Source organism: Dryobates pubescens, chromosome 2, assembly GCF_014839835.1.
Source record: "Dryobates pubescens isolate bDryPub1 chromosome 2, bDryPub1.pri, whole genome shotgun sequence".
Taxonomy (NCBI): Eukaryota; Metazoa; Chordata; class Aves; order Piciformes; family Picidae; genus Dryobates; species Dryobates pubescens.
In genome coordinates this window covers 34,080,247-34,100,157 of record NC_071613.1, presented here as the reverse complement: position 1 = coordinate 34,100,157, position 19,911 = coordinate 34,080,247, and the positions used below count along the sequence as shown (strand labels likewise).

Genomic DNA, 19,911 nt, shown 5'->3' with positions numbered 1-19,911 from the left:
CATTTTGATATTTGTAATGAATTAAAGACATAGGCGAAGTGTGAGGACAGAGGTGATGTCTGTTGTTAGACCTGTTTGTATATCCAAGAAAAATTAGGTAAATACTGGATGTAGAAACACTTCTTCAGGTCTAACATTAGAACAGAAGACCTTAAAGCTACATGTAAGTTAAGACTAAGGTGATCTGAGTTTAAATTAGTGTCTATAGTTAGACTGCAAGAGATACTATAATTGGTACTTTTTAAAATAGAAGGGATATTAATTAAGGGAATGAATGGGAGAAGTAAGGTGGTTATCTCTTAAGGAAAATGCATGAGATTTCTCCCTTCTAATTCCATCCAATCTTTTTCTTACATACTCCTCTCTGAGCACATGCACCCTCTTCTAATTTTCTTCACCTGTGTATGCCTGCCTTCATTTGTATGGGCCTCTACACACATGTGCAGGCTTGCACAAAATCATGTATTTTAGTTTATTCTTTCCTGCTGCCTTCCTAGCTGGGTAAACCTAAAATGCATAGTATTGACTCATTGCCTTGACTTGGCTTTGTTTTTCTTATTTCTAACACCATCTTGTGTGAAGGCTTTGTCCCCAGAATTTCAGAGAAATTTTGGGGAGATTATTGGCCTCAAAAAGTGTCAGCAGATACTCCCTTTCACTATCATTTCCAAGGAACAAGGGGCCAAACTTCTTGAAAACAAGCCCCCTTGGGAAAACAGCGGTCTGCAGTAAGTCCTTCTTAATTCTTGTCAAGATTTGCCAGCAGTATGAATTACCTAGTTAGTCAATCTTTCATTCCCAGACCTAGATTTACATGTGATTTTGGCTTACTACCCAACAGCACAGATTGTAGCAGTAAGCTTGATATTGTTCAGGTTATGAATATCCATTTCTGATATATGTATATGTAAAGCTTTTCATTGATACAATTGCACTTCCATTACCAGAAGTGGTGGAGTTATTCCTGTTGGTTTTTTTCTGTTTGTTTTGTCATCATATACATATTTGTGTAATATGTTGTCATCTTGCAGGTTTGACCTGTAAACCAGAAAATGCCAAGGCCAAGCAGCTTTTCCTCTTCTTGAAGAAAAAGTGTTGCTGACTAGGTTTGAGATTCACAGCTACAATATTTATTGCAGAGGTATTCATGCCTTTCACAAATACACATTGAGAATTATTGTACCAGTAGGAACCTGGCTTTGTGTTTAAAAAGACAGTCATTTAGAAAACACTTTTATTACCTCTTATGTCAGAGTAAACATTCTGTAGCTGTTTGCATTCAATTGCAAGTATTAATTTTACATCATATTAAAGGAAGTAGTAGTCAGAAATCTTGCAAATTTATAAATAGTCTTTTAATTTCAGAACAAGTGGAATGGAATAGGTGAGCTCAAATCATCTGTCTCTGTGTGACCAGCTACCTTAGTCCAAAGCACCAATGAAGACCTTAAACTAATCTGGCTCACCCTGCACTGAAGTAGAAGGAAAATCAAGAAAACTCTTAGCCTTCATCAGGGAACATCCAGCAGAGAATATATGAAAATCAGAAAATGGAAAAAAGACATCTGATGATGCTTGGAGATGTTACCTGTGATCAAGACAATTGAATTGTGCCAAAATGCTAACCATATTTGTAATGAAATGGGTATTGGGCTGAAGGATATTAACCTCAAGATGTCCCTCTAAATTCTGTCATATGAGAAGAATTACAAAGATTTGTTTACAAACAAGATTGGATAGTCCCAGGCCTGGTTTAGATGCATGTTTTCTTCTGTCACATACTTACTTCAGCTTACATCACTTACTCATGATCAAGACTTCCTAGTAGGTTATCAATTTTGATATAGGATACCTGGTGCAGGAGGTGGAAAGGGGAAATCTTCCATTCTCTTGTTGCTGTGTAGCTGCAGGAAAAAGGAACAACAAAGAAGCTTAAACAGTGGCTTGATTCATCTGAGCATTCTCACATGATTTTTCTGGTGACCAGCTGTTCTGGTTACATTGAGCCCATTCCAAGTGCAAAGTGGTCACAGCACATTTCAGGATACAAGCTGACTTTATATCTTTAACTCTGCAGTCTGCCACCCAATCATTGCAGGTCTTTCTTCACTTACTAGAAAGGATTAATTAATATTTAATGGTTTAACTGATAATAGGTGAAACTGATTGCCCTGCTTGCTTCTTTTTAACTTCTTTATAATATAAAAGGCAGTGTAGTGGTGAATGATTGTATATATTTTTATGGCAGAAGAAGCACAGAAACTTGCCAGTAGGGAGAGTGAAGATGATGAAGAAACAAGTGATGAAATCAGTGATAGTGACACAAAGAGTGCTTGATGACAATTACTATGGGTTTTATAGCTTTGACATTAATGAAATAGCTGTAAGAATATTTGCCCTGAATAGCTTTACCTGAGGTCTTTGTAAAAAGGTATACCTTCAATGAAAGTCTCTTGTCCATATTTGGAAACAACATGGCACTGTTGAATAAGTGCCAGTTGTAAATCTATAATAACTTATGAAATTGTGACTTGTACCAACTTAGTGTTCATTTATTGGTAACATTTATAAAAAAATTACAGGCAGAGGTAACATAACAATAGTGATGGGAACTGTCACTGTGGTGTGAAATATTTATACTCACACAGGGAAGTTTGAGTTCACACTCCTGGTGAATTTGGTCTGCGTAAAAAGATTATATGGTTGAGACTCTTGAGTAAACTTACTGCAGATAATCATCTCTGGCCACAAATGTGCTGTAGAATGAACAGAAATGGATAAAAGGTGAGCAAACCAGCTGTGTTCCAGAGAGAAGTGCCTTCTCAAGTTGAAAGGAATTAAAATGATCAACCTCTTGGATTACTAATATTCACTTTAGAGTCCACATAACTTAGTTTGTGTTTTGGTTGGTTTTGTTTGGGTTTTGTTTGGGGGTTTTATTTGTGGTTTGGTGTTTTGTTTTTTTTTATTAAGACAACAGTTTGCTCAAGACCTAAATGAATTCATATTCATGCCTTTTAAAATTACAGGGAAAAAATATAGTATGAGTTATTCTTTCTAGTTTATAATATGCTGATTTTTCTGAACTGGCATTAAAACTTAAAAATTATTCAGATATTCTCAATAGAGAAAAAAATCCCTTTTAGTATAGTATCTCAAAAATAGATTGGAAGCATAAACTCAAGATGCTTTACGTTTTGTGCTTATATCTTCTGCTTTTTTTAATGCAGATGTCTATGTGGTATGCTTGCCATATGTATTACCTCAAATCAGTTGGTGTCCACATGGTGAGGACTAAGTGAACCATGTTACAGTGCTGAAAGAAGTAGATAATAAGTTAAATGCTTCTAAGAGTTTGGGTAAAGCTGGCTGGCATGCCTGTAGAAAGATACGCATCTAACTTGACAGTGCAACCCTCTTGCTTTAAAATGATGAAAATATACTGTGACGGAGCCGTGCTACTTCAGGTAAGGCTTGTACCCAACTCTTGCTGTATTTGCAGTTTATTTTTAAAAAATAGCAAGAATTTAATTGTGCAAAACTTTAAGTTATATGAGGACAGAGAATTGGACTGACTGTAGTCACATTCAGTCAAGTCAACTAATGAAAACCAAACATGCTGTTCTGGGGTAGGCAGAAGAAAAGCAATAAACATATTTTATTACGCACATGAGTACATTAAAGTTTAGTATTGCTTTTAACTACAAAAATTCTGAGACCTGATATTAATGTTTAAGACTATATAGTAGCTATTCCATGCTATAACCTTAAGGGTATTTTTTCCTTTTACCTCAGTGTAAGAAAAAAAATCTGTTTACCAATGGTGCATCTACATGTTATTGAAGAAATGTTTTGCGTGGTCTTTCTCTTACAAAAAAAATAAATGCTCGAGTAATAATGAGATTATCTAAGTTATTATGTCTCAGATAAATAATTGGCTAATCTTCTCCTGCTTAGGTAGATGTGCCTATGTAAGAAAATTTATGTTGGTTTCTTACTGCCTTTGGCTGCTGTGGTATGTTGTGTTGTTTTTCTTTCACTAATTCCTGATGTAGATCTGAGTAAACACAACGGAGAACATGCTTATCAAATACTCATTGCTCTTAACAAGGCTTAGATCTCCAGTGCTTCAGGAGCATAAAGAACATGAAAATTTAGATTTTGAGATAATTTATTTTACTTGAAGAGGTCTTCATGTGTTGCAGTTCTCCAGTACTTCACCTCATACAAAGTACAATGTTTCTGTATCTTTCTGGCATCTAATGTGATTCCTGGAGTCACTGTCATTGCCACCATATTCTTCATGTTTCTTCTAGGAAATTATTGCAGAGTGAAAGAGAAGAGTAATTGTGGGTATTTTTTTTCTAATTGCTTTCAAAATGACCATGTCATCTGCTTTCACAGTCCCATGCTCATGAAAAAGATGAGGTACATGTCACAATACTCAGTAAGTGGCCCTCTGGGAATGAGGAGTGCTTAAGCCACTCTGAAGTTTGAATGATTCCCATGTTACCTTCATAGACAGTCCATAAATGAAACTAGGAGGAACTCACATACTCTTATAGAGGAATTTGACACAAAACCACAAGCAAAGACAAATGGATTAATAGGAGGGTCTATGAAGAGCATTAAAGTTTTACTTAAACTAATTCTGTCCTGTTAATCAAAATTACAAATTTGTAGGGAAAATCAACCTAATGACTCTGATGATGATAGAAGTTACTTTGCGTAGCTAAAACTGAACATGCAAAGCAGAGTAAAGGGATTTTTACTACTTCAGCTGAAGGCATTGAAGGCTTTTAATAATGCTTTTCAGGGCTTTTCAGTACTGTCTGAGAATCAGACTTCTGCTAAAAACAGTTTAAGGAAAATAAGTATTTAATTAAATCTATTGGATTTTGTTTCTTATGTCTAATGATTAAAGAACAGTAACCAGAATGCAGTCATACTGGTCTTGCTTACTGCAGACTGCAATCTGTTGCAGTGATTCATAGCCTGCCTCTAGCAAGCAATAGACATGTTAATATCTGAAGTCATTGAGGACTAATACCAATGCACAAGCCAAATTCCAGGTCTAACAATTCAGATACCACAGTGGGGAAGTCTGGGCTTTTTACATCCAAGAGAAGCTATGAAGTGGGTTTTTAGCAGTATTCAGTTCCCTAAAACCTTTATACAGAATTTTCTCTGAAGGAAGAAGCCAGTGGAAGTACATCTCTAACTTTAAACTTTTCTATATGGCATGACTAACTTGAGCTGGGATACGTGTCAAACTTGCAGAATTTTTGCTATCTCACCATACCTTTAGTGTAGTCTTGTTTAGACTTCTGTTGAAATAGATCATCAATCTCTGAAGGAGAAAAAGATGTCCAGTAGAAGATGCTAAGGAATAAAGTCCTAGACTGGTGTTTTCCCATTGCAGCCAGAGAGGAGTACAAGTAATCTGTTACCTCTGCCCTGTGGAGAACAAGGCTGTCAGAAACCAGAGCACTGTTCATTGTACTCAATTGAATCCTTTCCCAGACACTTCCTTTAAATTCTTGCAAATATTAAGTATCCCTGAAGATCATTTAAAAAAAAAAAAAAATATATATATGCTTCATGGTTCCAAGCAGTGTTGCTTTTTATCTGAGCATAAGCTTCTAAAAACTGTTATGGCTAAATAAGAACTGCTAAAGATGACATGGCTAAGTTATGTCTCTTGTTCTAGTGATAAGTAGCTAACAAGGCCCCAGGTGAAAGCAGCTATTCTTTTTCCTGTGGTCATCTTCTGGTGCAGCTATCAAAACGCCAGCAAGAGGAGTCAAAAGTATGAGGTAAATGTGGGCTTGCAGAGAGTTTTGAATGAGCAAATTAGAGGAAAGGAATTTCCTACATAAATAGATCCGAATATGTTTCTGTAACATGACAACTGTATTCTGATTTTTTGCCTGGGACCCAAAATCTTCAGTTTAAATCACCCACCTCTTAATGTAGGAAAAGTCTTTTTTCCTTAAAATTGCCCTTCTGTGCTCTCATGATCTTCCGGACTAATACTAAAAAGAGAAGTATGTGTAATGGCTGATGGCTCATGCACTTCTTCATTACCTCAGAATAGGAATCTATTGTGAGAGCACTAATTAAATCCACTCAGACTAAGGAATATGAACTACTTAAACAGGGAGAAATTTTTTTCTTACTTGACTGTCTGGATTTTTTTAGTGGATGAACTCAGTACCTGACTCCTCAGAGTACAGTGTAACAGTTGTCCAATTTTGTAGCTCTTCATATGATCCTGTTTACATTTCTGTGCTATGCTTGTACTTTTTAATAAAATGTAGAATAAAATAGAATTAACCAGGTTGGAAGAGACCTTCGAGATCACCGTGTCCAACCTATCATCCAACACCACCTAATCAACTAAACCATACAACCAAGCATCCTGTCAAGCCTCGCCCTGAACACCCCCACCGACGGCGACCCCACCACCTCCTCAGGCAGCCCATTCCAATGGGCAATCACTCTCTCTGTGTAAAACTTCCTCCTAACCTCCAGCCTAAACCTCCCCTGACGCAGCCTGAGTAAGTACTGATTTTCTGCCTAAACCATTTTCATTTCAATCAGGTGCACTTAACTTTCCTTTTTTGGAAAAAGTGGGGGTTTCTTGGATTTTTTTTTTTTTTGTTTGGTTGGTTTTTAGATTTCTGTAATATTACAGGTAAAAAGAAACCAGAATGGTGAAGGATTTCAGGTACAGTGCTCCAGTACTACTATTTCAGTAGTACTGATGACTATTCATGGTGAACTGACAAACTCATCAGGCAAAATCCAATTTATCCACCAGAGGGAAAAGAAAAACAACAAAAACACAAACCCAAAACCCTAGTTAAGTTCACAACTCTAATGATCCTAAAGATTGTTGAGACTTAGGAAAGCCCATACCTGAGATTGAGCTATGATTTGAGAAATGTTTTGGGGTTTTTTTGAAGTAGCAGAAAAGCCCATGTTTCTTTTTTTCATGAGAATTATTTATTGAATATGCTTAAATCATGCATTGAAAGATCCCAGAGTTCAGCTCTCCAAATTCATTCTGAGATTAGAGAACCAAACTGCATTATCTCCTGCAACAGCACTACTGAAATTACTGAATGTTCTCGTTGTAAACTGATGCCCTCGTATGGGATAAAAAGATATAATTCAGTGAGACATTTAATAATTATAACAGCATGTCACAAGAGGAAAGTCTAGGCATTAGTTGTCATGGCTCTACAAGGTTAGTGGGGGAGGTAGGAAATAAGATTTGTTTCAAACACAGGGTAAACAGTTGCAATTCCCTAAAACTGGTAGAGAGTGGACTTACTGGGTGTATTATCACTTCTGTTGTTTTTTCATGCTGCAGTTACAATTCCCCAACTTAATTTTATTGAATCCATCTAGATAAATAAGGTTTTCTGCTTGGTGTTTTGTTTTGGGTTTTTTTTTTTTAATAGTTTAGAAGCAAGGGAGTTCTTTGCTTAATTCCATGTATGCTTTGTGGTACTGAGAATTTGGATGTGCTGCTGCTATTGTTTCAGGATGTGGGTTGTTCTTCAGATGAAGCAGATCAAAATGGACAGCAATATGTGCCAGTGTGGATCAGGAAGGGGACATCTTGAAACAGGAAGCCACAAAGTATGTAAAACAATATGCTTCAGATTAAACTTTTCTAAATGCCCTTCATCACAGCAGTGCCAAATGTTCTATCTGGCAGCTCGTCTTGAAATGTCTTTGAAATTCAAGTGATGGACATGATCCTTAAATATGGGACAGTTGGGTATATCAGTGACTGACTGATCATAAACTCCAAAGAAACCAGCAGAAGTTATCTGTAGAATAGGAGCATAAATGCATAGTCTTCACTTCCGTTTCTAGAATTGTCTAGACAGGGCCAAATAATTCAAGCAATAGTTTGTTATATTTTCTTGGCATGCTCTTGATTTTGTTGTATAGTAATTTATATCTGTATTTTTAGCACTGCATGTAATACCAGGAAAGTTCCAAAATACTCAATTCTTGATGTTTAGTGTACATTCTGTTGTATACATTTTTAAATGAAAGAGCATTCCTCATCCCAACCAGCTAAAATATTCACAGTCCAAACAAAATTACAATTAAAAGGCAACAGAGAGAACAGTCACGGAGGGAAAAAGTCATCATAATTCATAGAAGGCTAATTTCCTGCTTTACTGTGGATAAATGCATATATAACCTGACTAGAGGTCAAAATAAGAAGAAAGAAGGTACGTTATGTCACAAATATGTCCCATATTTGCTTTTCTATTGGCATGTAGTTACATTGTGAACTCTTTACAGTGTAGGCAGGAGCTGGTCCTGTCTCATAAAATATGGCTCCTCAAATGTACAGACTGCAATACAAATAATAAACTATTTTATTCTGTTCAACAGTCACTTTTATACATCCACAGTTTATTGTATAATCAATTATTGGTCTTTGTTGCCCATGGCAGGGGGGTTGGAACTGGATGATCCTTGTGGTCCCTTCCAACCCTGACTGATACTATGATACATCACTTTAAGTCCTGTCTTACCCGGGGTACTCAAGATTCGTATTTTAGCAAGTTCAGTTTGTGGATGGACTTGATCTTAGAGGATAATCTAGCTTTTAAAATCAAATTCTAACCAATGCACTGGTGACGAGTTTCAGCTAAGGGAAATACACATCTGTGTCCTGCTGCCTTGCTGGTACTGTGGGTTAGGGCACGCCCACGGTGACACAGGGAAGAGAACACAGCAAAGATGGACTGAGCAGAAGGCTCAAGCAGCGCAGCTGGAGGGGAGGGCCTTGATCTATCACGCTGAAACCCGTACCACTCTGAGCGGCCCCGCCTGGGCGTGTGCATCTGACAAGGAGGTTTCAAAGGTCTCAGCTGGTTTGGCCAGTACTGAATGAAGCCTCTAGAGTGGTTTGGGATCGGATTTTAAGGTGATCCGTTGCAAATTAGAGTTACCAAGCGTTTCTCTGCGCGGTGTACAACCGCTCTGTACATGAGCGAGGGGGATACCTGTGGAGCCCCAGGGTTTGCTGCGAGGACGAGAAAATGCTCTTAGCAGCGGCTGGGAACGGCCGCAGACCCTCCCGAGCGGACCCTGCGCAGGCTTTGCTGAGGGGCCTGTGCTTGAGACACAGCACCACCTAGAGGGCACGTGGACGGGAGAGCTCTGCTGGGCCCGGTGGGCTTCGGCGTTTTCCTGCCGGCCTGGGAGAGAAGGGTGCTGCGTACCCGGCCGGGGCAGCGCCGGAGGGCTGGCGGGGGCGGGGCGGGCGCTGTCCGCGGTGCTGAGCTGGGACGCTGGGTCCGGGCCCACAGAGGCGCCGGTGACATCGAGGTGCCAGAATGTCATCTTTCCAGCGAGCCGTGGAAAGCCCGCTGGTCTGGACTGTCTGCGGACAGACCTCAGCTTCTCCCAGTGTGTAAATGTTTATGTTCAAACATGCCTGTTTACTCCCGCCACAGGCGCTGCTGGGAGACCAGAAGGAAAGGGTCGAGCGCGTACACAGTGTGCCACGCGCTGTGTGCCTGCCGGGCACAGACCCAGCAGGGTCGCGCCTTGTAGCGGCTGGAGTTCTTTTGTGTGATCTTGCGTCTGCTCTTTGCACTGCGATCTTGATACCATTTCCTATTAATATTTATGTTTGTAAAGACTCGAAGTTATATTTTTTTCTCATGCTCTGTACTGAGCAAACATTTTGCCCGATTTGTTGAAACCACCTTGGAAAGGATAGACGGGAATAGGTGAGAAAACGTCATGGCAGCTAAGGCTGTTAATACCTTTAAAACTGGCTTTTTAAAAGGCAGTTTTTGTGCTGTCAGTGTTTTCGTTAATCATCCGGCTCCTAGACAGTAGGTGTACTCGGCAAAGCAATCGTCTTGGCTACTTAATGCTGTCAGTTAGCCGGTCTCCTTTCCAAAAAGGGCTTATAAGTTTTTACTCTTCACTCGAGTCCTTCAAGAAGGACACATTCCTCCTGCTGGTTGTGCTGCCCAGCACGCACAGCCCACTCACAAGGAATTAAATTCTCTGGCTCCACCAGTCTGTTTCCCCTCCTCTTGCTCATTGCAGATTCCTCCCGGCCCCTTACGAGCCATCTTTGTGAGAAAGGTTCAGTTTAGGCATCTGCGTAGCTACCACGACATGATGAAATGTAGCACCGCGGTCACCACTGCGAAATGTTGGCAAAGCATATCGGATGGAGAAACGCAGATTTGGGGTTGTCTGGGGTACAAAAACCCCACATTGTCTTAATATTTATTGTTTTATCAAAAGGGTACATGGTATAAAATCGCAATCTAAGGGCAACAACTGAGGGCAGGTGATAGGACCCCAGGTGTTCCCCCGCGGCCGGGAAGACAAGCAGAGCAGCGGTGCCTGTGCCTCTGCCACCATCTGGTGGTTGCCGGTGGCCGGCCGTGGGCACCGCCGGGCAAGACAGCGAAGCACATCGAACCCTCGGTACAGAGAAGGGGAGTATTTACTAAGATACAGCTCACACGGGGCAGGGGGGTTTGCTAAGCTGCAGCTCACCTGGTTCATTCCGTGCCTGCACTGTATGCAGAGCAGTGCCGGGGCTGCAGGGATGGTCAGAGCGGGAGTCCGCCGGTACTCTGCTGCCTGTTAGCATAGCCGGCGACCTCGGGTCAAGCCAGTGCCTATCTAGGGAAAGCCTCCGACACCGTCCGCGCAAGGGACTCCACCCGCTGCCCCGGGGCGAAGCAGACCGGCGGTGGCAGCCGGGGCTGGGTGAGCTGCCCCTCCCCAACCGGCCGCCCCGGCGGTCCCCAGCCCCCGTGCGGAGGGGGTGGCAGCAGCCCTGTGACTCATGCCTGCGTCGAAGCAGATCAACCGGCGATTCACTCTTTTAAAAAAGCAAATCCGAGCACTTCTGGAAAAAAAGGTCATCTCGCATTAAATTCCGCGGCGCGATTGGTATTCCGACGTCGTTTCTGGCGGAGTTTATAAGCGGCGGGTCTCTCCCAGGCTGGAGTCGCCCTGCCTGCCTGGACTCCGGCAGCAAGAGTGTCCGCTCGCCCCCTTGGTAAGTCTCCTCTAAACAGCATCCTATTTTTTCAAACCTTTGGGAACCTCTTTCAGGATCTGGAGCTTTTTCTCCCCCTAAAACCGGGTTTGCTCACTATCGTACCTAGAGAGAGATAATAGGTATTTTGAGACAGAGCCTTAGACATTGTATTAACCTGTTACTTCGCTTCCAGGCATTCTCTAGAGAATCTCTCCTTTTTTGGTTTTCTTTTTCCTCTTAGAAAAAGCGAAATATATGTTTTCCATTGAAATCTTTGATCCGTCGCGTTTACACGCGGGCGTAATTCCGCCCAGCAGTGGAAATGAATCAGTAGCTACCGACTTGAAAAAAACAGACACTAACAAAGAAAGCGTTCGTTGGTTACCGCGACCTTCATTTTCTTTACAAGGGGAGTAAAATAAATATCAGGTAGCTACGAGAACAAAGAGACGAGAGGCGCGCTGAGCCGACAATTTTCAATCAGCGACTCTGTATTGCTTATCGGACCGCCGTCCGTCAGGAAAGAGATGAACATCTGGCGAGGAGCGAGGGCTGGTCCAGCACCTTCCCTCTCCAGACATGCCTTTTCCTGCATTTGTGCCGGTGAAGAGAGCGCGGGTACGGGAGAGAGATGGTTAGTGCTGGAGCACGTACTGGTCTCGATCTACTGAAACATGTGTGTGAAAATACACGTGTGTGTCGCCTGTCATTGGACCTGGGCAAAACGCACCTTTGTGCTGGCGGGGATCTTTCTGTCAGTCTTTCCTGAATGCTTAGCCTGGCGTGTGTTTTGGGGCTCGGATGATAACGAACAGAAACGGGCTCCGCGTGGGAGTGTAGGTCCTTTGGGCTGGTAATTTCGAAGCCCGCTTTGTAAGCGGTTTTTCATTTGACGTGATCCACATAATTGCTCTGCTCAGCGGCCACCGATGTAATTGCGATAGACTTCATGCTCTGCTAAACCCGCCACTCAGGCGCGGGGGGTAGCGCCTTGGCATCCAGCGAAAGGACGATTTTTCTCCTCAGCCTGTCGAGGCATTTCCGCGGCGCGCCCCTTGCGCCCGGCCCCGGCGCAGCTGGCTCCAGCCCGCCGGGCTCTGTCTGTCCTGCCACCTCCCCGGGACCTGCGCGGCTCACGGTGGGCTGCAGACTGCTGCCCGCCGGCCTCCGGACGGGACTCCGGTGCAGTTCTCCAGGAGACTGGACTGCTAAACCAACCTTTTCTTCCTTTCAGCAAATTCCTTGCTGCCCACCCCTCAGAGGAAAACCGGGCTCCGGGGAGTGGGGCTCTTCTGAAGAGATGGCTTCCTCTGCTCCCTCGTCCTCCAACGACGCTCCGGACCCCACCCCAACTAATTTACGACCCACAAGTAGGTTTTATTATTTTCCTCGTTTAACGTGTTTTGGGAGGCTTTCTCCACCTAGGTTTGGAAAGACAAATTTTAAAACGAAACTCTAAATCTGCGAAGCCCTATTCCTCACCGTTAAGTAAGGTGCGGAAAGTGCTCTACACAAAGAAACCTCCTTCCTGGTGGGAGCAGAAAAGGTTGGCCATGGCGAATAAAATACTGAGAGGAAAATCCCGCCTTAGCGGCCAACGCTGCCTTTATCTTGCAGCCACATTTGTGTTATTTAAACAATAAACTGAACCCCCAGATGGCCCAAAAATCGAGATGTTGCAAAGAACATAGAGAAAATTAACAGTTAAAGAACGAAGTTACACCAGTGGCTTTAAAGCGGGTGTGCCCACCCCCCCATTTTATAAATGCTAATGTTGCAGTTTCCTTTCAGCCTGCGCTGAAGCCTGTAATCAAGCGAAATTTGGATGCTAATTGTAGCTTTTCAAAGCCTTGTATTCCTAATTGCTTTGAATTCGCCTTGAGTTATCGAGAAGTGAGTGGAAAGCAGAGGCTGCTGCAGGTGGATAGAGAATCAGTTGATAGCCCTGCCAGGCAATTCAGACCGTCGCCTGATAAAAAAGAGGCTCGATGCAATAAAGCATCAGAGACAAAGAGCGGGCAGCAGTGCGAAATGAAAGATTGTCAGACACAGCAAAGCGGGAAATAGCTTTTACCCTAAAAGGGCTACGAGGCACGAGCTTCAGAGTCACTGTTGTCATTATTCTGCAACCGGAATAAATGGGGCAGGGGGCGAATAGCAACATCGGGTCTTATTCCAAGCGTGGGTGACAAGCACTGCTGCCTTCGGCAGAGGGGTCACATGCAGAAAACGAATTAACTGGGAACGTGGATGAAAACGAAATAAGCTCTGACAGCAGCACCCCGCCCTGCCCGCCCGGTGCTCCCCGTCTGCTCGTGCGGGGAGCGTCCCTGCCGAGAAGGCTTCTTCGCCTGATCAGCATCGCCGGGGGCTCTTCCCCAGCTTCTCCCCCACGGGAGCCCGAGCGCTGCCCTCCCCGCGTAGGTGAGCCGCCCCAGCCCCTCTCTCGCCTTTCCTCTTCACACCACAACGACCCTTTGGCCCTGTCAGCGACCTCTTCCTCGGCTGCTCAGGGGCTGCAGGCGAGTGGCCGGAGATACTCAGCTGAGCCGAGGCCGACGTGCCCAGCACCTAAGCTCCGAGCTTCGCTACCCGCTGACCGGGGCGTGACCGGGCGGCGTCTCTCGGGGGCTGGGAGGGAACCCGTCACCTCCGTAGGAATGGGCGCGTGCCGGCACTGCCCGCGCTCAGGAGCATCTCGGCAGAGTTTCCTTGGGCGTGCACGGCCGGCGAATGAAGGGCTGCCAGCCCCGAGGCCGCTATGTAGCAGTAGGCCTCCACATGCCGGCTGAGCCGCGGGGCACGGGGAATGCTCCGGGGCAAGGGCCCGGCCGGGATGGTCCCTAGTTTGGCCGTCGGCGGCTCATTAGTCCGGCGGAGATTTAGTCATGCAAGTCAGATCGTGTAGTCAAATATCATTTTTCACCCAATTAATTCCTGCGCTCTTTAGTGACCCTATTTCACGCCACTTTATTTTAAGACGCTGCTTCCCGGGAGCCCAGCCAGTAAATTATTAGACATTTGTGTCCCAGGTGCCTTTCCTTCTCCTTTCGGCGGGCCAGCTTGTCACCTCGCTGTCACCTGCTCCTGGCACGCCGCTGTGCCGCCGACCTCGGGAAGCCACCGTTTTTCCCGACGAGAGGGCTGTGGGGCGTGTGTAGGGAGCCAGGTGGGCGGCACGGCAGACGGGCTCTGGGCCCTAGGGAAATGACTCTCTTCTCTCTTCCAGCTTACGACTCCTGGTGCGGCGTGGCTCACGGGTGCACCAGGAAAATCGGGCTGAAGATATGCGGTAAGTCCGCCCGCTCCTCGCCGTGCGACACGCTTCACACCGTGCTGCGCGACGCGACGCGCCCTGCCTCTGCAGGCGGCGGCCCTCCAGCCCTGGGGCAGCGCCGACCTCGACTGCCCCCTGCCGGCCGTACAGTGGCCCCGCTCCGCGGTCCTGGCCAAGACCCCCCGGCCGCCGTGCCCTCCCCTGGATTTGCGTTGGCCGAGGCCTTGTCCGCCGCGGGAGGGACAGCTGAGAGCCTAGCCGCTCCTCCCGCGATAAACCAGGCGTGGGTAGGAGCAGGCAGCCCCCAGCGGGGGAAGGGCAAAGCCCGGCAGCGATAAATGAGCCGGGGGGGGTTGGCCGCCTCTTACTGTCTGGATTTTTTCAACCTTATCTGACTAGAAAATACGGATCTCCTGGGGAAAAAAAAAAAAAAAAAAAAAAAAAGATTAACGAGAGCCTTATTAAAGAGCAATTCGTCAGCTTGCTGTTCTGGTAAGATAGCGCTGCAGGCGCATGAAATGCAGGAAGGAAAACAAATGCACAATCAGATCGCAACGTTATAGCAAGAGATTAATTTGCAGATAACAAGCTGTCTTTCTTCTCCAGATTCTCAGCGGCACCTTTGCTTTCGGAGAGAAACAGTCAAATCTTTATTTTCTGATGGGGAGAAGCATTCCGTTTAGTCCGTGTCCTTATGAATATAAATTATTTCCCATTTTTCCCCAACTGTCTCTTTTTGGGCGGATGGGAAATTACTTCCTTTGAGAAACGTGCCTTTTCCAAAGTAAATATATATACAAACCTCTTGCCCTACTTGCCCAAGTCGAATCTCGTTTGCTAAGCGTTTTATTGCCTGGAAGTCTGAACTGAAAAGGATCATGGTGCGAATGTTTAGCCCTGTGTCTAGTAGAGATTTCATTGGCACCCGCAGGAGATATTAACGAGTAGTCGCTTAGTTCTATAAATAGCTCCTGATCTGGGTTTAATGGACCGTTCCCTACCAGTCCCTTCAGTGGCTGGAGAGATGGGCTTTTTCATCATCATTTTAATTTAGCCCGGCAAGCAGAACTGATAAAGTAACGCACCGTTAGGCTTGCTCCGTGTTGCTAGACTACCGGGGTTACAGAGGGACATCGCATCTTCTCTCCACGAGATCAGATACTCTGAAAATTAAATATCCCACCATTTTGGATTTGATAAAGGCAACAGAGAGTGTAGCAGAGGCTTTGTGACGGGAGTTCAAAACAAGCAGGGATGCTATATTTTTGGCTCGGTTTTGGTGCTTGTTTTCCCGTTTCTGGCTCTTCTGTTTTACACCGGGGCAAAAAACCCAACACCCACCACCAAAACAGCCTCTCAATATCAACGGTATTTCGAAACAATCGAATGTGAACGTGACCACTGGTTTTGCTTGTACGAACTCTCCCGGTTAACTCCCAACACCTTCACAAAGACAGGGAAGGAAGGTTGCCTTTGGTAAACATATAGTGTGATGTATTAAAGGTGCCAAGAATCCTAATTAAGCGTGCTAAATAAGTTAAGGTTTGACTATTACAGATGCTATCACCCTCGTCCTTTCACAAGACATTATTCCGGACCCTAAATATTGTGCAGTGATAAAGCTATAGTAAACCAGGGAGCTCGGAATTGTTTTTTCTGTGTGCATCATGGAGGCATCGATTAATTCTGAATGCAAACTTTAAATAAGACTTGCCTTTTCTTTGACCTCAAGCCTCGAACAATGAGTCAGTTCTTCCACCTGTGTTGTATATTATGTGTTTGACATTTTCAGTAATTAAGTATCCAAGGTGTATGTCATTTCTTCTCAAACAACTGACCTATTTAAGGATTAGGTCCTTTCCTTTATGTTTGAAAGCCGCCTCCTGAAAAGAGCCTTGCTGCTGCCACACCCCCACGCTCTTGCCTCTGCACATATCCACTTAAAAAAAAACCCACAACAGCAACCAACAAAAAAAAACAAACAAAAAACCCCCACCACACACACAAAAAACCCCAAACAAAACACAAAAAAACCCCACCCAAAACAACCACCCACCAACCAAACCACCAAAACCCCCAAACACACCCACCAAACATATTTTAAAGCGGTTTAATGAACTGTCACCGTGGGCAAAATACGGGCAGATCTTCCCCATCTTCTTTTCACTCCCACTTCAGCAGTTATTGCTGCTGTTGGGACCTATCCTGCTAACATTTGGTTGGCATCAATGGAAATACTCGACGTAGTAACACTGTTCAGGTGCGTCTTCAGCTGTTTGGCCCCAGCAAGATGATGGTGCCCAGCCCAGCGCAGAAGAGTGGGATTTTAAAAGCAGTCATGGGAGTGAGAAATTCACTTTGTCTCCGGAGTCGGTGGAATTTATGCTGTCAAGTCACGCAGGCGGTGCTGAAACCTGGCCGCGGAGGAGCCGGGATTTTCCCAGACGTGCCGCGGACCCAACCCGGTAGGTCTGTCCCTGAAGGGCAGAGAGGCCGGGCTGGGGAAGGGTGTCACACACCTGCCTTCTGCGGGATCTGATGTGGAATCATGCCGGACTTATCGTCACCCTTTGGACCGAGGGACTCCCTCGCCAGTCTGGGCTCACTCGGCTTTTTGAAAACACAGTCTCTTACAGCACATCGATGAAAATACCTGTCAGTGGAGTACCTGCGGGAGGCAGCCGCCGTTGCTGCTGGGGAAAGCTGCGTTCTCCGTTGCTGCAGGAGAAGCAGCGCGGACGCTATTTCTTGAGCTGCTGCTTGCTGAATCTCTCATACACCAGCCTTGCTTTTCACATTGGATACAGATGAAAGGTTTCCTACAGTCATGTGCTTCCCCTCGGGCGTGGAAAGAGTCATGGAGGGCAGGCTGCCGCGCCCCCCTGCACACTCCCGGGGAGGAGCTCGGAGAACAAGGGGGTCAGGCAGCCCCGATCAGGAGGCTGACTCTGCCCCTTCTGGACTCCCCCGTGTACTAAGGCCTTTCAGATCCCTTAGATTCTGCCGCCGCCGAAGGACTTGGGCAAACGACGGTTATCTACAGGCAGATGGGCTGATGCCGGGCGGCAGAGCGTTCCTCCCTTATGTCTGTTTTCTTTTTTTGTTGTTTTTGTTTTATTTTTGGTATTGTGTGGGGGTTTTTTAAATTAATCTCCGCCCTCGAGCCGGTCCGCCGGTCCACGCGTGGCCGCTCAGCCTCCACGCTGCCGGGCCCCGTGCGAAGCCGCTGCGGCACTCAGGTGATCCCCGCCGCCGGTTTCGATGCGCAGTAACAGGGCCCGGAAGTCTTCATTCTGAAGTCATTTGGGTAAGGGGTGAGCTCGCTGACCCTGGCGTGCTGTCACCGCCCCCTCCCTGTCGCAAATCTACTTAGGTCAAACCCTTCAGCCTCACTGAGCCTTACACGAGCCGAACAGGAGGTAACTGCAGAGCCTGTCTCTGTTACTGAAGCGCTGCCCGTCACGCCGAGAAGAGGCCAGTTGTGCCGGGGGGGGAGAGCCGCTGTTGCTGCAGACACCTCTTTTCACGTAACTCTTCCTACTGAGCTTCATCACCGAAAGCCTAAGAAAAAAAGACAGGTGGGAAAAATGAAGCCACGAGACCTGGGGAAAAGGAATCTCTCCGGAATTCAGTCTAGACTGCTTCAGTATCAGCTGCTCCACCTCAAGAGCAGGCGAACAGCACTAGCTGGCAAGGACCTTTAAAAACAATAACAAACATAACATGAAATATAAAACGTCATCGATCCTGCACGGCTACTCTTAAGCACACAGAGAATTTCCCTCAACTATTTTTTTATCATATAAGTCCTGTTCTTAAAAACCATCATAGAAAGAAACTAACAAATAGAATATCAATACTAAAAGGCAAAACGTGAAATGTTTTGTGAAAGGATGAGCTTAATATACCTGCCTATGAACCCTCTTGGGATTCGTTTGGGTGCCCGATTGCTGCAGAAGGGACTGGTGGCTTAATTTTCGGTAGCTCTTACGGGACCATCAGGCTGGCAGCAGGGTCCAAAGCACGGGTATCGTGAGCTATTCGCCCAGCGAATCCCGACTCATTGCCTTTTACTCACACGGAAGTGCAGCTCCCGGGCGTGTCCCAGCCACAGAAGCCCCGAGAGGGCCGGGGGTGAGCGTCTCGCCGTCGGAGCTCAGGGGAAGGGGGGCATATAGCTGGAAAGCGGTGTGCACTGGAGAGAAGTGGTGTCCGTGGACGTCCGTGAGCGAAGTTACGGAGTTGGTTTTTCTTCTCTCTGGTGGATATTCGCTGCCGCCATGAGCTTTCTATTATTACTTGTTTGAAAATAAGTTAAAGGGAGAAAAAGGCCAGCGCTGCTGTACTATCTGCTCCAAACAGAGCAGGCTGCTAGCTACAGCCTGGGAGGTCAAAATCCGTTGCCGCCTTTAATAATGAAAAACTCAACACCATGCGTATTTTAGGGGTCATGGATGTAACGGGTCAAATCCTGAAAACTAATTGGTCTCCCTGCCTTATTACAATAGACATGTCTCGTTACTTTCCACGGGCCATGCTTGGCGCTCACCGCCGTAATTGTGAGGTGAGGGGATTTATTCTTGCCGCTGCATCTAATAGCACCAATTGTGGCCAGGCGTTGGGCGCCAGGGATGCGTCTCCGGTTAGAGCGGGGCTCTGTGGAGCCCGGGGGTGATTAGTGCTAGTATAAAAGCATCTTTCCATGTGGAAAATCCGTATCTCCTGAACATGTGCTGTTACGTACTCATAACAGGAAGGTGGGGTTGATGAGTGCTGATGTTCTTAAGGGCTTCAGCGCTTCTAGATGCCTGCTTATTCTCATGCCTTTTGTGTGTGAGGACACCATGAGGAGAACTGAAAGTGGCCCTGATTTTAGGCACACATCATTGCCCCTGTCTGCTAGGTCCATAAACTTCGCCTACAGGCTGTAATAGCATTGACTCATCCTGAACTCTCTTCCAGTGGCTGATTACTGAAGTGGAATCTGTCTGATCGACTTAATAAGAATTTACTACTGCACTAAATGACGAAATTTTTTTTGTGCATGGCTGAGTTTTTGCAGTTGATGGCATTTTGAGCTCTCCCTCCTGGAGGCAAATAATCCCCATAAATACTCTTATTCCTGACCTCATTAGTCAGATCCAGAGCCAACACTGCTTTGAACTGTTGTCTGGAGAACTGCTTTTAGATATTTCTGAACATGTTGGGAAGTGAGAAAACTCTGACCTGTGCACCTTGCAATAACAATGTAGGGTTCCTGCAAAGGACCAACAGCCTGGAAGACAAGGGACGGATCGTCAGTTCCCTGAAGGAAAGGCAGTCCTCTAAGAGCCTGTTAGCATGCGAGAACAGCGAGAAGGAGTCCAGGTTCCGGCGTACCGAGACCGACTTCTCCAATTTGTATGCCAGAGGTAAACGCTCTTTACAGCTTCTTCTTGCTCCGTCTCGGGGCACGTCCCTTAGCAGTCTGCCCTCACCTTCCTTGGAGGTGCAGCCACGTTCAGGCCGTGCTTTCCCACTTGTGTGGGAAGCTGTGTGTATTTGTTGAGGGTCGCACTGGTGATTTGCACAATTTTCC

At 45.6% G+C, this 19,911-nt stretch overlaps 1 protein-coding gene across 1 annotated transcript in view; it reads left to right on the top strand.

The window, feature by feature from the left end:
• Window positions 1-10,804: 10,804 nt before the first annotated feature.
• The window catches only part of GAD1 (glutamate decarboxylase 1), a 32,393-nt gene continuing 23,286 nt past the window's right edge, over window positions 10,805-19,911 (top strand). The window contains exons 1-4 of the mRNA XM_009905495.2: window positions 10,805-11,074; window positions 12,291-12,426; window positions 14,286-14,348; window positions 19,586-19,744. Coding sequence (XP_009903797.1) covers window positions 12,357-12,426; window positions 14,286-14,348; window positions 19,586-19,744 — 292 coding nt within the window. The 5' untranslated portion in view covers window positions 10,805-11,074; window positions 12,291-12,356. The remainder of the gene's footprint in view (window positions 11,075-12,290; window positions 12,427-14,285; window positions 14,349-19,585; window positions 19,745-19,911) is intronic.